The 17,974-nt window shown below is 40.5% G+C and overlaps 2 protein-coding genes across 7 annotated transcripts in view; one reads left to right on the top strand and one right to left on the bottom strand.

The window, feature by feature from the left end:
* trpa1a (transient receptor potential cation channel, subfamily A, member 1a) overlaps positions 1-6,889 on the top strand; it is a 38,788-nt gene extending 31,899 nt beyond the window's left edge. For all 6 annotated transcript variants that reach the window (XM_071361849.1, XM_071361850.1, XM_071361847.1 and 3 more), the window contains 5 exons: positions 666-857; positions 957-1,025; positions 1,144-1,248; positions 1,590-1,699; positions 1,917-6,889. In XM_071361849.1, the coding sequence (XP_071217950.1) occupies positions 666-857; positions 957-1,025; positions 1,144-1,248; positions 1,590-1,699; positions 1,917-2,109 (669 nt within the window). In that variant the 3' untranslated portion in view covers positions 2,110-6,889. The remainder of the gene's footprint in view (positions 1-665; positions 858-956; positions 1,026-1,143; positions 1,249-1,589; positions 1,700-1,916) is intronic.
* On the bottom strand, positions 3,887-12,432 carry LOC139550738 (dnaJ homolog subfamily B member 6-like). The gene is made up of 10 exons (XM_071361853.1): positions 12,264-12,432; positions 11,253-11,341; positions 10,974-11,083; positions 10,496-10,561; positions 10,225-10,335; positions 9,055-9,198; positions 7,397-7,628; positions 7,120-7,190; positions 4,530-4,712; positions 3,887-4,173 (listed from the first exon to the last, which is right to left on the bottom strand). Exons 2-10 carry the CDS (start codon positions 11,315-11,317, stop codon positions 4,103-4,105), a joined length of 1,053 nt encoding a protein of 350 aa, XP_071217954.1. The 5' UTR covers positions 11,318-11,341; positions 12,264-12,432; the 3' UTR covers positions 3,887-4,102.
* Between the last annotated feature and the right edge of the window lie 5,542 nt (positions 12,433-17,974).

The following is a 17,974-nucleotide window of genomic DNA, read 5'->3' on the forward strand; positions in this document are numbered from 1 at the left end:
TATCACAAAGCTCTGACCTCAATCCTATATAAAATGTGTGGGCAGAACTGAAAAACCGTGTGCAAGCAAGTTACACCAGCTCTGTCAGGAGGAATGGGCCAAAATTACCCAACTTATTGTGGGAAGCTTGTGGAAGGCTACCCAAAATGTTTGACCCAAGTTAAACAATTTAAAGGCAATGCTACCAAATACTAATTGAGTGTATGTAAACTTCTGACCCACTGGGAATGTGATGAAATAACTAAAAGTTGAAATAAATCATTCTCTCTACTATTATTCTGACATTTCACATTCTTAAAATAAAGTGGTGATTCTAACTGACCTAAGACAGGGCATTTTTACAAGGATTAAATGTCAGGAATTGTGAAAAACTGAGTTTAAATGTATTTTGCTAAGTTGTATGTAAACTTCTGACTTCAACTGTAAGTGAAATTGTCCCAATACTTTTGGTTCCCTAAAATAGGGGGGATTATGCGCAAAAAAGTGCTGTAATTTCTTAACGGTTCACACGATATGGATGAAAGTACCCTCAAATTAAAGCTGACAGTCTGCACTTCAAATCCAAAGTGCTAGAGTACAGAGCCAAAACAACAACAAACTAATGTGTCACTGTCCCAATACTTTTGGAGTTCACTGTATATGACTTTATGCGTCGTTGTTCCCAGAACTTTGTTGACAGTGGATCTAGCATGCTGCTAGCAATCATGCAAATATTTGTCATGATGGTTGGAGAACTCAACTACCAAGAAAATATCCTGAAGCCATTTCTGGAAGGGATTCTGCCATTCCCTTCTTTGACCTATGCCATTTTTGTTATGTTCACCTTCGCTGTGCCCATTCTCCTCATGAACCTAATGGTAAGTCCTAAAATCCTACAGGAAGCAATTTTCTTATACTTCCATGATCAACTAAGGATGTTTCATTGCATCTACATGACTACCTTTTGTGTGACATAGATTGGCTTGGCTGTTGGTGACATAGCAGAGGTACAGGCAAATGCTGTGCTGAAGCAAATGGGAATGCAGGTGTGTTTTGATTTCTTTGTCATGCTTTTTCAAACTCGAAGAATTTTCAAACTCTTTACTAGTGTTTTACTGCCAGGATAAAAAAAATCTGCATGTATTATAAACCATTATTCTACAGATTGAGCTTCACACTAGTCTAGAGGAGAAGATGCCGTACTGGTTAATGAAGAGGGTTGACCAGGCCTCTCTCACTGAGTACCCTAACAGAGCCTGCAGAAGAAAGGTGTGTCCTTTCTACAAGTGGTCGTATTGAAAAGAATATGTTAACTGCCCTTTGAATGTTTGTGTAAAATGGAAGGGCTTTCAAATTGAAAAACAGAGCAAATAGTTTGAGATCCTTTCGAAGGCGTTTAATAATGGACTTTCTTCAGTTTATCTATTGATCTATAAAAATTGTGAATCAGTTAGTTTAAAGGATTGTTTAATCAACTAATACTCTGCATGGAAATACTTATGGAGAGACATGGAGGTTGTCCAAGCCCACCATAGGACACTGTTAGTTTTTGGTATAGATGTTTGGTAAACAACAAAGTAATAATGAATAGTCTGAATCTCCTTTAACAGAGAGAAATGTTCTTTGCAATGCTGGGTATGGGGCATGGGAGAACCCGTCTCAACCCCACTTCCCATCCATCTACACCTATGGAACAGGAAATCAGTAAACAGAAGTACAGGTGAGGACTTAGTTCACACCAGTGGTTATTTGACCTTATTCAAATACAACAGCAGAGCAATGCACAAGTATTAACATGATATTGTTTATCAGTGTTTAGTTTATCAGTATTTAAAAATCTATCAGTATTTAAAGTGCATTCTATCAATTTTGTATTAAGCGCTTCAATTCTACACACATTTTTAGACTATTAAAATTATGTTTTATTATTTACCCAGGCTGAAGGAGATGTCTAATGTTATTGAGAAGCAGCACAACCTGCTGAAGCTGATCGTTCAGAAGATGGAGATCAGTTCGGAGGCGGAGGAGGAGCATGACGGTCCTCAGCTGTTCCAGGGCTACAGGGACAAGCCCCTCCCCTCCCAGAGCAAATGGAACCCTCTGCTGAGGGCACTGGGAGCTAGGAAGTAACATCCATCACATATATTATAATGGACTGACAAGTCAACCCCTGCACATCACCCATTCAATATTTCAGCTAAACTAATCGACAGTGTTCCTTCAGTAATGTATATTACTGGATGTAAGGGAAGACAAGTGTCATGATTTAAACTAATTTCAATTGTATTTTGCATGGTTTTCTGAATCATTTAGTCGGATGCACCCCGCATTTTCATATGGGCGTAAGATAGGATATACATTGCTCAAAAAAATAAAAGGAACACTAAAATAACACATCCTAGATCTGAATGAATGAAATATTCTTATTAAATACTTTTTTCTTTACATAGTTGAATGTGCTGACAACAAAATCACACAAAAATTATCAATGGAAATCAAATTTATCAACCCATGGAGGTCTGGATTTGGAGTCACACTCAAAATTAAAGTGGAAAACCACACTACAGGCTGATCCAACTTTGATGTAATGTCCTTAAAACAAGTCAAAATGAGGCTCAGTAGTGTGTGTGGCCTCCACGTGCCTGTATGACCTCCCTACAACGCCTGGGCATGCTCCTGATGAGGTGGCGGATGGTCTCCTGAGGGATCTCCTCCCAGACCTGGACTAAAGCATCCGCCAACTCCTGGACAGTCTGTGGTGCAACGTGGCCACAGAGCGAGACATGATGGAGACATGGTGGATGGAGCGAGACATGATGTCCCAGATGTGCTCAATTGGATTCAGGTCTGGGGAACGGGCGGGCCAGTCCATAGCATCAATGCCTTCCTCTTGCAGGAACTGCTGACACACTCCAGCCACATGAGGTCTAGTATTGTCTTGCATTAGGAGGAACCCAGGGCCAACCGCACCAGCATATGGTCACACAAGGGGTCTGAGGATCTCATCTCGGTACCTAATGGCAGTCAGCCTACCTCTGGCGAGCACATGGAGGGCTGTGCGGCCCCCCAAAGAAATGCCACCCCACACCATGACTGACCCACCGCCAAACCGGTCATGCTGGAGGATGTTGCAGGCAGCAGAACGTTCTCCACGGCGTCTCCAGACTCTGTCACGTCTGTCACATGTGCGTGTGAACCTGCTTTCATCTGTGAAGAGCACAGGGCGCCAGTGGCGAATTTGCCAATCTTGGTGTTCTCTGGCAAATGCCAAACGTCCTGCACGGTGTTGGGCTGTAAGCACAACCCCCACCTGTGGACGTCGGGCCCTCATACCACCCTCATGGAGTCTGTTTCTGACCGTTTGAGCAGACACATGCACATTTGTGGCCTGCTGGAGGTCATTTTGCAGGGCTCTGGCAGTGCTCCTCCTTGCACAAAGGCGGAGGTAGCAGTCCTGCTGCTGGGTTGTTGCCCTCCTACGGCCTCCTCCACGTCTCCTGATGTACTGGCCTGTCTCCTGGTAGCGCCTCCATGCTCTGGACACTACGCTGACAGACACAGCAAACCTTCTTGCCACAGCTCGCATTGATGTGCCATCCTGGATGAGCTGCACTACCTGAGCCACTTGTGTGGGTTGTAGACTCCGTCTCATGCTACCACTAGAGTGAAAGCACCGCCAGCATTCAAAAGTGACCAAAACATCAGCCAGGAAGCATAGGAACTGAGAAGTGGTCCGTGGTCACCACCTGCAGAACCACTCCTTTATTGGGGGTGTCTTGCTAATTGCCTATAATTTCCACCTGTTGTCTATTCCATTTGCACAACAGCATGTGCAATTTATTGTCAATCAGTGTTGCTTCCTAAGTGGACAGTTTGATTTCACAGAAGTGTGATTGACTTGGAGTTATATTGTGTTGTTTAAGTGTTCCCTTTATTTTTTTGAGCAGTGTATAATAGAAAACTAGTCAGGATTATACATTTACAGTATCTGTGCATTCTTGCTAAAGCGCTTTGAGGACCCCATATTTAAGTGTCCTTTAAAACAATATTCATTGTTAAGGGTGTATCAATAACATATTGTTTCCGTAGCTGACTAGGAGGACAAGGATCTGTGTGTACTGGATCATGTTTTTCTCTTTTTGGCATCCTCTGTGGGCTCAGGCATGGGTTTCTTCCTCTTGTTTTCACTGTGTACTGGAGAGAGATGCATAAGAAAAAGACAGCTTATTTGATTGTGGATCCAATGAGTCCAGGGCCCATATTCACATTGCGTCTCAGAGCAGGAAACCTGATCTAGGATGAGATCTCTCCTTGTCTTACTCATTATGATTTAAAAGGCTAAATTGATACTAGATCACAACTCCTACTGTTTTGATAGGCCCAAAACTACAGTATGAAAACAAAAAACACATGATTCCACTTTGATTGAGAATTGAATCCCTGCACACCTTCTCCATGATGTTTCCAAGTACCTTATGAAAGTTTAAAAAAAGATTGCCCACTGTACTATTATGGGAATGTAGGGATCATGTATTGAAAATGGTTCTAACCTGAAGCTGGGCTCCTTCCCTCCTCTCTGTCTGGAGTGGGCCTGTGGGAGGAAGTCTTTACATGATGATAAGGAGGACGGGGAACAGGGGACCGGGAGGCATGTGCACTGGAGGAGTGTGCAGTAACAGTTTGTCTGCACTCCTCCTGTTGGACTGCTTGAACTGTGGCAATAGGCTTTGCCCCTGGGGAGAGGAATGGGGTGTTGTAAGAAGAGAGGGGTGACACCAGTTACCCCCTACAATACATACGGTCTTCAATAGGAAACGCTCCATTGGATTTCCATGCATGGATCAGAACAGACGTACAGTATGTAAATGACTGAACCTAAACAGGTGCAACCATCAGATGGATAATGTTGAACTGAACAGTTAATTGCATAATACATAAAAGGGACAAAGGAAAAATGCTGTGAAATCTCAAAAATGCCATATGAGTGAAAGTTGTGGCTTTTTCAATAGGGTGTATTATTTTGGGTCATATAAACTAAGGAGTGAGACAGTGTGTGTGAGAGAGAGAACACAGTCTGTTCTATATTGCGTCTTTCTATCTGCAATAACTCTAAACATTTCCCAGTAAAGGAGGTGTGGAGTGAAACATAGAAAATGAGGACTTAATAATCTCACATACAGTGCATTCGGAAAGTATTCAAGCCCCTTGACTTTTTCCACATTTTGATATACCTTACTCTAAAATGTATTAAATTATTTTCTTCCCTCATCCATCAGAAATACCATATTTACATTAGTATTCAGACCCATTGCTATGAGACTTCGAAATTGACCTCAGGTGCATCCTGTTTCCATTGATCATCCTTGAGATGTTTCTATAAGATTCTCTGGTCTGATGAAACTGGGAGACTAGTCAGGATCGAGGGAAAGAGGAACGGAGAAAAGTACAGAGAGAACCTTGATGAAAACCTGCTCCAGAGCACTCAGGACCTCAGACTGGGGCGAAGGTTAAACTTCCAACAGGACAATGACCTTAAACAGACAGCTGCTTCGGGAGAAGTCTCTGAATGTCCTAGAGTGGCCAAGCCAGAGCCCGGACTTGAACCCAATCGAACATGTCTGCAGCGGCAACCTGACAGAGCTTGCGAAGATCTGCATAGAAGAATGGGAGAAACTCCCCAAATACAGGTGTGCCAAGCTTGTAGCGTCATACCCAAGAAGACTCAAGGCTGTAATCGCTGCCAAAGGTGCTTCAACAAAGTACTGAGTAAAGGGTCTGAATACTTATGTAAAATGTTATGTTTTTTTATTTTTAATACTCACAAAAAATTCTAAAAAACTATTTTGGGTTTGTCATTATGGGGTATTGTGTGTAGATTGATGGGGGGAAACAATTTAATACATTTTAGAACAAGGCTGTAACGTAACAAAATGTGGGGGGAAAATCAAGGGGTCTGAATACTTTTCAAATACACTGTAGATGAGCAGAGATAAATGTGAATGAGGCTGATCAAGATGCATGCAACTTTGTCAAGTCAACTATACCTAAACTACAATAAAGTTATTCTTATGGTAAAAGTAGCTCCCATGCCACTTTATTATGGACTCAGCTGACCAGTTGACATCATGTACATGGCAAGAATATCCTCCATTGATTATGCTTTCACACCATGAAAACATAGTAAATGACAAGACAGAAATGTCATGCAAAATAGGACAAATAGAATGCACATAGAAAGATATCTAGGAGATAGAAAGCCTGTTCGTGCAGTTAGTACAGTAGCATGCAATCACACAAAGGGATCAATCCTCTGTAAGCAAAGCAGCAGTTTACGACGATGAACTGCTTGTTCTGTTAGAAGAAACAGCACACCACGCCACTCAAGACTGTCCGTCCAATCCCCAAAAAAGGATGAAATTCATATTTATTGATTTTAAATTGTTTTACAAAGTACACAAAATTCCTTGTATATTCATGTATCATTTATATAATGAATGGTTAATTTGTGCATGGTTATGCAATCATAACATTAAGACTGAACAACATTTATTGGCATACATGCTGAAATGAACAAAACAACTAAAAACACTCGTATTAGAACAAATAAAATAGCATATTAACACTTTCTACCAGCATTTATAAAAGAAATGTTACTAACAAAGGTTAGATAAGCAATCAGGTCGTAAACAGGGTTTTAAAGCAAGGGTTACGTTTTCCAGTTAACACTCATATTAATATCCAGATGAAAAAGCAAAGTCATGCTTTATCCAAATGCACAAAGCGTTCCTTGTCCAAAACATTATCAGAGAGAGACTGCAATAGAGCGAAGAAGTGCATACAGAAAGACAGTACAAACAGAAGTTCTCTGATCCTAACTTACTTACACCATGGTCCCAAACGCAAGTATAACACTCCATCCTGAGCCAAATTGTTGACAGCTCGAATTCATAAATACATTAACAAAATGCATAGAAAATTTAATTTACTCAATGGACACTGACCTACAAACTCTAACAAGGGAAAACCAAACAAAAGTACAAACATCCAAACAATGACATAACATTGTTTTTTGAGCTCAAGTTTGTGCTGGTAATGCTCCAGGAGATTACTTGTTATCCAGTCGCAGTAGTTGTTCCTTACCATTGACAGTTAGTGATCTTAACTGTCCGTCTTCTTCCACCTCTACGCGTTCCTGTCCATTCTCCACAATTCTAAAGTATGGAGGGGGATTAAAATAATTTTCTAAATCAATGCACTTCAATAAGAACCCATGTTAAAGGATACACTATCATCAGAGGCTATCTGGTCTAATAGAAAAGTAGATAACTAGTTGCATTTTCCCCTTGACAACACAACAATTAAAGACTAAACAAAACAATATCAACTTCACCGTGTGGTTAGAGAGCTACTAATCTACCTTTTTGTTGTGATTTTCCTGCCGTTGATGAATTTGGTGGAGGTTGATACAGAGCGGAAGTTGCCCATCCCGCCTCCTCCACCTCCACCCCCGCCGCCAAAGGAGGTGGAGGAGAAGGCAGTGAAGCCACCATGGCCTCCTCCTCCTCCTCCTCCCAGATGACCCATGTGACTCATATGGCCCATAGGACCCATATGACCCATGTGACCCATGTGTCCGAAAGAGGTAAAACCTGTCAGGGAACAGAGAGATGACATTCACTTATAGATCCATAACAATCACATCTCTAAACGCATCAACAAATACATCCTCTAACTGCTTTAAGGAAAAGTAGTTCTGGATTGATAGCTTTACACTTTATTTGACGGTACAGACAGGACCAGGTGTTTCCTAAGAAATTAGAAGGTGAACTGACAAATAACATACATGTTTGTTTCTTTGGGATCATTTTTTGTTCAAACATGTACAGTACCAGTAAAAATTTGGACACACCTACTCATTCAAGGGGTTTTCTTTATTTTTTACATAGTACATTACTTTAAGACATGAAGGTCAGTCAATGCGGAACATTTCAAGAACTTTGAAAGTTTATTTAAGTGCAGTTGCAAAAACCATCCAGCGCTATGATGAAACTGTCTCTCATGAGGACCACCACAGGAAAGGAAGACCCATAGTTACCTATGCTGCAGAGGATAAGTTCATTAAAGTTAACTGCACCTCAGATTGCAACCCAAATGAATGCTTCACAGAGTTCAAGTAACAGACACATCTCAACATCAACTGTTCAGAGGAGACCACGTAAATCAGGCCTTCATGGTTGAACTGCTGCAAAGAAACCACTACTAAAAGGACACCAGTAAGAAGAAGACACTTGCTTGGGCCAAGAAACATGAGAAATGGACATTAGACTGGTGGAAATCTGTTCTTTGGTCTGATGAGTCCAAATTTTTGATTCCAACCGCCGTGTCTTTGTGAGACACAGATTAGGTGAACGGATGATCTCTGTGGTTCTCACCGTGAAGCATGAAGGAGGAGTGATGGTGCTTTGCTGGTGACATTGTAGGTGGTTTATTTAGAATTCAAGGCACACTTAAACAAAATGGCTACCACAGCAATCTGCAGCGATACACCATCCCATCTGGTTTGCGCTTAGTGGGACTATCACTTGTTTTTCAACAGGACAATGACCCAAAACACACCTCCAGGCCATGTAAGGGCTATTTGACCAAGGAGAGTGATGCAGTGCTGCATCAGATGACCTGGCCTCCACAATCACCCGACCTCAACCCAATTGAGATGGTTTGGGATGAGTTGGACCGCAGTGAAGGAAAAGCAGCCAACAAGTGCTCAGCATATGTGGGAACTCCTTCAAGACTGTTGGAAAAGCATTCCAGGTGAAGATGGTTGAGAGAATGCCAAGCGTGTGCAAACCTGCCATTAAGGCAAAGGGTGGATGTTTTGAAGAATATAAAATCTATTTTAATTTGAAACACTTTTTTGGTTACTACATGATTCCATATGTGTTAATTAATCGTTTTGATGTATTCACTATTATTCTACAATGTAGAAAATAGTAAAAATAAAGAAAAACCCTTGAATGAGTAGGTGTGTCCAAACTTTTGACTGGTACTGTATATTTGGGACCTGTGTTTCCTGACCTGGGTCAAACGCTGTGAAGCCTGCACCAAACGGTGGGAAGCCACCGAATCCTCCGAAGAAGGGTCCCCCCGTTCGACTCCTGCTCACTCCCCTGTGGTGCCTCCTCCCTGCACCGAAGAACTCATCCCCAAACGGATCCCCTCCTGCAGGAGAAGAGAAGAGAGTGTGAAGAGAAGAGAGACTGTGTTCAGTTTCTGGGTGACAGCTAAAGTTATAAACAACGAAAAATAGCCTGCATGCTTTCAGATAAATAGACCTACACCACCTACGCACAGAAAGTGAATGTAATGCAATTTACTGACTGTAAATCTCCAATCTAGTAGATGCTATGAACTAAATTATTTATATTATTAGTTTCTGGGATAAGCATACTGAGTCTATTGTAACGAACCCAACATGATTCTCATAAAGGACGACTGGGCCCCCCTCTTTCATCTCTGACTTTCCTTCTGTGGTTGCCTATTTCATCTCTGCCTGCCTCTCATCTCTGTCCTTCCTTATCTGTGCTCTCCTATCTCCTACTGATTGTCCCCCTCTTCCATCTGCAGCGCTCTCTGTAAAAGCTTTAAAAGATATATATTGTTGACAATGTATTACCAATACTCAAAAATGCTCGTAGAAAGAGGAGGAAGGGAAGCGCTACTAAGGTACACAATAGTACATTTTGGTAGACAGAAGGTGCTCTTTGGTAAACATGGTGAATTGGTCATCAAAAAAGAAAGGAGGACCAAGGCACTCTTCATATAATTAATTAAAATGCCTTTATTTACATGGCATGTTCAATGGAAAGAAAGTTTTTTTTTTTTTTTTACTGACGCGTTTCAGCTGCATGGCCGAAGGGAGTACAAAGAAATAATACAATGTCCTCTTTTAAAACAGCTTTTCCAATTAGCCCTAATTTAAAGAGGGAGTAGTTACAAAATTGATTGGACACACCTAGTAAGCAATACTATACACACAAAGTGAAATACTGTAGCTACGTTATCAAAAGATTAAACTCCAAGCTGGAAGTATCAGAACGCCTAGAAAGATAGTTCTAACCTTAAATATGACTGGGAGAAGTGTCAAGAATAAGAGAGCAATATATTCCATAGTACACTAGAACACAGCAAATATGAACAACAACAGTCTAAACATAGCTGAGGGCAATTGAGCTCAAAAATGCTCACCAAAGAAATCTGCAAAAGGATCTCGACCGCCAAAGAACTCTCTGAAGACATCTTCAGGATTGCGGAACGTGAACCCTTCGTTGAAGTGATCACCATTGTGGTAATGTCCAACTAAATGAAAACAAAAAGGATGAATATGGTCAGTGGAAATAATAATAAGTGTTATGATTGTTTATTACAGATGAATAGAGTAACTAACAATTAAACCGTCCACAAAATAATTGTATACATTTCTGACATCCGCCAAGAGCCTAATAAAGAAATGACTTACCACCTCCTCCACTGTTTGTTGTTAGGCCTGCTTTACCATAGCGATCATACATGTTCCTCTTGTTGGCTACAACACAATATAAAAACATAAACTCACATCAAAACAAACAGTAAAATGATAAACAGGATGATAACACGTGAGATACACTGGATGCTTGCCAAGGGTTCAGAGGAACATGACACTGGGTAAGTACCTGCAGATCAGCATATACAGCCTTTATGGGATTATTAAGGGGAATTTCAGAAGGAATCAAATATAATATTTCGCAACCTCAACTACTCACATCGCATTAACACACAGTTTAACAATTGCATAACAGTTGTGGATGCTGCTATTGTATGTGAACAAACAGCTTCCTTGAAAACGTATTTTGGTTAGATGTGTCATGGATGCAGATATCAGTGCATTATTTATTGTTCATATATTATAAATACTGTGTTCTCTTGGCTTCAAACGCCTTTCAAAATGTATGACTTACCATCTGACAGAACCTCATAGGCCTCAGAAAGTTCTTTGAACTTTTTCTCTGCCTCTTCCTTATTTTCTGGGTTTTTGTCAGGATGCCATTTTAGTGCCAATTTTCTGTACCTGAAAGCAGAGAAATACATTAAACAGCAACACAAGGGGACTTGAAATGTAAGCCTAACTTATTATCTCAGTATATCAAACATTTAAAACTTCTGAAAATCCCATCATCTACATCTAGTGCCAGTCTATCTATTGGAATACATACGCTAAACTTGACAAGACTACTTACGCTTTTTTTATGTCTTCTTGAGATGCATTTCTTAGGACTCCTAAAATGTGATAATATTCCACCATGGTTTTGTATAAACTTTTTCCAACCTGTGTGAATAGGAAACAGTAATGTAAAATTTGCAGGAGCGCACATCTTATACAAACTATTGTGTAAATGGGCAATTATTTCCCAGGCCTCAGGGAACAAAAAATGCAAGTACAGCAGCACCTTGAATATGGGATAATCTATGACTTAAATTACTTTATCCTCCCCAGACTGGACTGGCAGTTGCCTGGTAACTAATTGGCATGCCTGAGTGACAGCTGGAGGATGGGGGCTTACGGTCCCATAAAGGTCAACGCTTTATCGTCCAAAGAGGTCACATTCTGGCTCAGTGTAGAACATAACCCCTGGTGCAATTTCACAATAAGCAGCCCTGATTGACAACCCTGGGTCAACAACAGGGGGAAAGCCACAATTGTCAGTATGTTGAAGCTCCTGATCTAGGTAACTAACATGTACTAGTGGGGACATTAATCGTTGTGCTGCGGCTGCGCTAGTCAGGTATACAACGTTAGCTAGCTACTGTTTATCTATCGATTTTATCAGTTGGAAATAATTGTATACAATTTCGCAGAGTCTCATCTTTTTCTCTTTCCACCATATCTCTGAAATGTCACTCTGCATTCTACTAGCTAATGCGTTTATAATGCTCACTATGTTAACGTTAGCTAGAAGATTGCTAACTCAATAGCATATCCAGTTTTGTTCTCCGTCCTGTGCCTCCTAGCATTACACATCACCTAGCAGCTCAAAACTAATCATACCAAAGCTAAAGACCATACTGAGTGTTCTAGCCAACATCAACATTTTGCAGTAACTTGCGTTGCTGTCAAAATTATCATTCTGGCTAGCTAACTAATGCTAACTAACAGGCTAGCAAGCTAACTAGCTAGCTAATGTTTTTGTGATGTTGCCCAGCATCAAAGGAATGTGTCACTGGGAAAACAAAAGACGTGGTCAAATTACCTAGCTCTTCAGCCGTCCCAGTTTTCTTCTATAGCCTGATAAGTTTCCAGTAGTGATTTATTATCGTTTTCCAGTTATGGTTATTTAAGAAAATTGCTGCTTTGCCCCAGACAATTCAGCAGCCTTGGGTTGTTTGTAGTTTTACGTAACATCCGGTTAGCTAATTCTCTTCTTCTTTGGTGTTTTTTGACGACGACCAGACTATCAGTCGGCGCAACATCACCCCCGTATTTTTTAAGTAAGCTGGGGGTATAACCAATGTAAAAACGGCAAATTCTGTGAAATAACTGTGTAAAATAACAGAAGATGAAAGCGTATTTGTTCATTTTTAACTTCAGTGTAAATTATTTGCACAACCTTAATTTGCCTTATTTTTATTTACATGTATTTATTTGTCTACCATGTCTGATTAACAGAAGTGAACAGGAAGGGGGGAGTGTTTTGCCACTAGAAAACCGTTTAGCCCAAATACATCCTTGCCCTCTGGCAAATGATCATTGCTTCTCACCAATATTTACTGTCTCTATAACTCTCCTTGTTACCCACACTTAGCAAGCTAAGTTTCTTCTTGAAGACCAATAATAGATGAACCAAGCAAATGATAACGCTCTCCAACCTTCAAAAGTGTATCCCTTCCTTCCTTCCCTCCCTCAGCTCCTCAAGTAAGGTTTTATCTCTATTTATATCTCTAGTCATTAAATAACAGCTCACAAGTATGTAGAGTCAGAGTCAGTCTGAATAATTGTTTCTGCCATCCTCAGTCGCTCGCAGTCCTATAAATAGAGCCAGGCCTGGTGCTGCATTAGTAGGAGAGGGACTGATTGGACTGAATTTGCTGTGTGAAAAAGGTTCTTAGACCTTCTGTAAAAATAACTACTCCTGATTACCTTGGTTTGCTAAAACAGTGGGCTCCATGCAACTAAACAAAGACTTACACATTACCTGTCCGATGATTACACCTTAGAAATAGTTCACAGGAAAGAACCCCTCTATGAATCTATAGAGATATAAGTAACTCAGCAACACACCCATCTGAAAATATTGTCTAGGCCTGTATCTTACATAGACCAAGTGAAAATGGTAGGTTTATTACAAAAAAAAATATTTGTCAGTGTTTTTCCCATTCAACAATTTGTGAATGAAGGTTAGTGTTAACTAATTCATAATTCCTTATTCAGTGGTTTGGGAGGAGAGAGAGTGCATGAAGTAGAAGATGAGACTGGAGTGAGAGTCATAGGCTTTTTAAAGACAATGCCTTGAATTAATTGCATCCAATGAGCAATGGAGTCAGATTAGAGTCTTGTAACAGGACTTCCAATTAAGCCTGACAGACTGCACTGGGGAAAGCAAATGTGATTCAACTGAATTTCACATTGTGACACTGCATTGTATTACACTGCAGGCCATGTAGAAAGAGTTTAGCCCACTAGCATACATTGTTATATACCAGATATAGGATGGTAAAGCATGGTGATCATAAGCGTGAGCATTGTATCAGCGACTTAATGAATAACCTGAACCAAATTGATGCACATTGTCATTCTCTCAAGCTGATGCTGGCATTGGTATTTTGGGTAAGAACTAGGTGATTCGCTTTCAACTTATTTGGGAGAGGGGAGGAGCTGCTGCTAATGCTGTTGGTGGTGGCATGGAGCTTTAGGCCTAGCTAGTATTGATTGACTTCCTTCATATTGTACCTTTGGGAGATTGCGAGAGGTACAGAGGCACTTAGGATATTAAACAAGATGCGAACTTTAGTGGGCCAAACCTTTTAGTGATGCCATTAATTAAACTGGCATTGTGTACATGGGCAGAGGCAGACAGCGTGGGCATGCAGGGTAGCCTGGCAGGTTCACTTTCAGAGAAAAACTAGTGCCAATGAATGATGCAATGGCATTAACATTATATTCCCATAGGAGCAAACTTGTCATGAGAGTTTTCTCAAAATACTCCATTACTGTTGACCTTGACTGTATTTTCAATAGCATGAGGTCCAATTATTGAGGTCCAGCCGTATTCATCGACCTGGCCAAGGCTTTCGACTCTGTCAATCACTGCATTCTTAACGGCAGACTCAACAGCCTTGGTTTCTCAAATGACTGCCTCGCCTGGTTCAACAACTACTTCTCAGATAGAGTTCAGTGTGTCAAATCTGAGGGCCTGTAGTCCGGACCTCTGGTAGTCTCTATGGGGGTTCCACAGGGTTCAGTTCTTGGGCCGACTCTTTTCTCTGTATACATCAATGATGTCGCTCTTGCTGCTGGTGATTCTCTGATCCAAATCTACGCAGACGACACCATTCGGTATACTTCTAGCCCTTCTTTGGACTCTGTGTTAACAAACCTCCAGACGAGCTTCAATGCTATACAACACTCCTTCCGTGGCCTCCAACTGCTCTTAAACGCAAGCAAAACTAAATGCATGCTCTTCAACCGATCGCTACCAGCACCTGCCCGCCCATCCAGCATCACTACTCTGGACGGTTCTGACTTAGAATATGTGGACAACTACAAATACCTAGGTGTCTGGTTAGACTGTAAACTCTCCTTCCAGACTCACATTAAGCATCTCCAATCCAACATTAAATCTAGAATCGGCTTCCTATTTCGCAACAAAGCATCCTTCACTCATGCTGCCAAACATACCCTCGTAAAACTGACCATCCTACTGATCCTTGATGTCATTTACAAAATAGCCTCCAACACTCTACTCAGCAAATTGGATGTAGTCTATCACAGTGCCATCCGTTTTGTCACCAAAGCCCCATATACTACCCACCACTGCGACCTGTATGCTCTCCTTGGCTGGCCCTCGCTTCATGTTCGTTACCAAACCCACTGGCTCCAGGTCATCTAAAAGTCTTTGCTAGGTAAAGCCCCACCTTATCTCAGCTCACTGGTTACCATAGCAGCACCCACCCGAAAGCACGCGCTCCAGCAGGTGTATTTCACTGGTCACCCCCAAAGCCAACTCCTCATTTGGCCACCTTTCCTTCCAGTTCTCTGCTGCCAATGACTGGAACGAATTACAAAAACCACTGAAACTGGAGACTTATATCTCCCTCACTAACTTTAAGCATCAGCTGTCAGAGCAGCTTACCGATCTTTGCACCTACATAGCCCATCTGTAAATAGCCCACCTAACTACCTCATCCCCATATTGTTATTTATTTTTTTGCTCCTTTGCACCCCAGTATCTCTACTTGCACATTCATCTTCTGCACATCTATCACTTCAGTGTTTATTTGCTAAATTGTAATTATTTTGCCACTGTGGCCTATTTATTGCCTTACCTCCCTAATCTTACTACATTTGCACACACTGTATATAGGTTTTTCTATTGTGTTAGGGACTGTACGTTTGTTTATCCCATGTGTAACTCTGTGTTGTTTGCGTCTCACTGCTTTGCTCTATCTTGGCCAGGTTGCAGTTGTAAGTGAGAACTTGTTCTCAACTGGCCTACCTGGTTAAATAAAAAATAAATACATTTAAACAATTGAAATGTAGTATTCATTCTACTGGAGTACACAAACAAAGTATACACATTTAGCCATAAACTTTCACCAGCTCATGAATACGCAGGGAAATCTATACATCACTTCCTTCCCGAAGACTTTTCCCGCCGAGCTCCATAGCAAAAGCCACTTCGAAATCACACTAACATACTGTATCTTACATCAAATGTAGGCATGGATATTGCCTGGGGGTATCATGTTAAAATTATAATTATCCCTATTCGGCTTGAAGGACATGAAAAAGAATGTGTTGTGTGGCATACCAACCAGAATTTTTACCAACATTTTTACTACATGTAGTAATATAAATAAAATTTTCAATATATGACCATTTCCCTCAAACTAATAGAAACTGGAACCTGTTCCTTCTCCAAGACAATGAACAATCAATATAGCTCCAAGGAACATGGTATCTGAGACATTCAATCATAGTTTCTGCCATTACAGCAGCCAATAGCTACAGTATTTGTCTAAGCCTATGAAAAAATAAATATTGTTTCTGCCATTACAGCAGCCAACAGCTACCGTATTTGTCTAAGCCTAGGAAAAAATTAAGAATTTATTTGAAAACACGAAATGCTTAGAACCAAACATGTTTTATGTGCTATTAATGGCTGTTTCAAAATCTATTAACACCCATTCACGGGAGGTTAACTTGTCATAAAACCTAGATCAATATTTTACAATTAAATAAGGTTGTTTGTCACTGTATCATTTTATAATGGATTTTCCATATATTTTCCTCCATGTTAGCGAAATATTGCCTTAGCAACATATTTCTGACATTGGAGAATGTGAGGTACTATATTCCTGATGTATGACGAATGACTAAAATCCCTGTATGAACCTGAAGCATTTGTTTTTAATTCTGTACAGTGGGCTCAATTACTCTGTTTATTCCAATGGCTTCATGGGCACACTTGCACACTTCCTTAAGTATCTTCTTACTTTGTGCCTACATTATCTTCTCACGTTGTGCCTACATTATCTTCTCACGTTGTGCCCACATTATCTTCTCATGTTGTGCCCACATTATCTTCTCACGTTGTGCCCACATTATCTTCTCATGTTGTGCCTACATTATCTTCTCACGTTGTGTCTACAGTACCACCCAGTCAGGCTTTCACACTTCACACACTTGTTGTTTGATAGTGTGTTTCAGCTCATTGTCAATAGTAAATCAAGCAAGATAATCTGGAAAAACCTGAAAGTCTGAAAAAAGCTCCAATCGTCAAGATAAGGATTATAGCATCTCCTTTTCAACATGTCTCAATTGAATAGTACATGTATCTTGGTGCAGTACTGAGAACATAGCCTACTGGCCCATTTCAGATTTATAGTCACTCTTAAAACTACTATTTTTCCTACGAGTTCATTTGGATTACCTGTCATATAGCAAGGTGACTGTTGAGCGACCCTCTGTCTCAGACCAGCTAATTGCAGAGAGACATACACGGTTGTGTGAGTTTGATGGTCGACTATGGGTAACGTTATGAGGCACTTCAAATGAAAGATAGATCACGTCAGTTGTCTGTGATGTCCTTGAGCTGCTTATGGTGGGTAATCATTACCACCCATAAAAAGGAAATACGATGTCTTAATGGACATTCTATGTCTGGTTCTCTCTTGCAATTAAAATGAAAAAACATCAAGAACAACCATAGGTCCATTCATACTTTAAGGTGGACCTTGCTGCTCTCTATTCCAAGTGGTCTTTTTTTATAAAAAATGTCATGGTATGTATATTTAAATAATTGCTGACCTTAGCTTCTTTATGGTCTACCAAGGACACCAAGGGTTCCTAAGAGAAAGACTTTTACAATTGAGGAAAAGTGATTCACAAAACGTTATCACAATATTGTAAGATTTTGTTGTAATACCCATGATTTGGTTTCAGTATCCCAAAAGGAAACCATATCAAAACATACATGATTATTTACCTGTAGTTGTAATATATGGCTATTGTCTGTGGGAAAATCAATATCATATAAGAGCCCTCAGTTCTACGCTGTATTCCCTACAGGCTGTATGTAGTTATTGCTTATCACAATTTCTGTACACCTCAGCAGATTTATCATTAGTGCAGTCAGTGTATTCTAACAGAGAGACTTGGGCCTTCAGTGCCAATAACTTATTTAATTATAAAGCAGTCAAGTTGAGTCAGCTGCTTTGTTCCATTTGATGGGGTCTTATACTG

Source organism: Salvelinus alpinus, chromosome 23, assembly GCF_045679555.1.
Source record: "Salvelinus alpinus chromosome 23, SLU_Salpinus.1, whole genome shotgun sequence".
NCBI classification, from domain to species: Eukaryota; Metazoa; Chordata; class Actinopteri; order Salmoniformes; family Salmonidae; genus Salvelinus; species Salvelinus alpinus.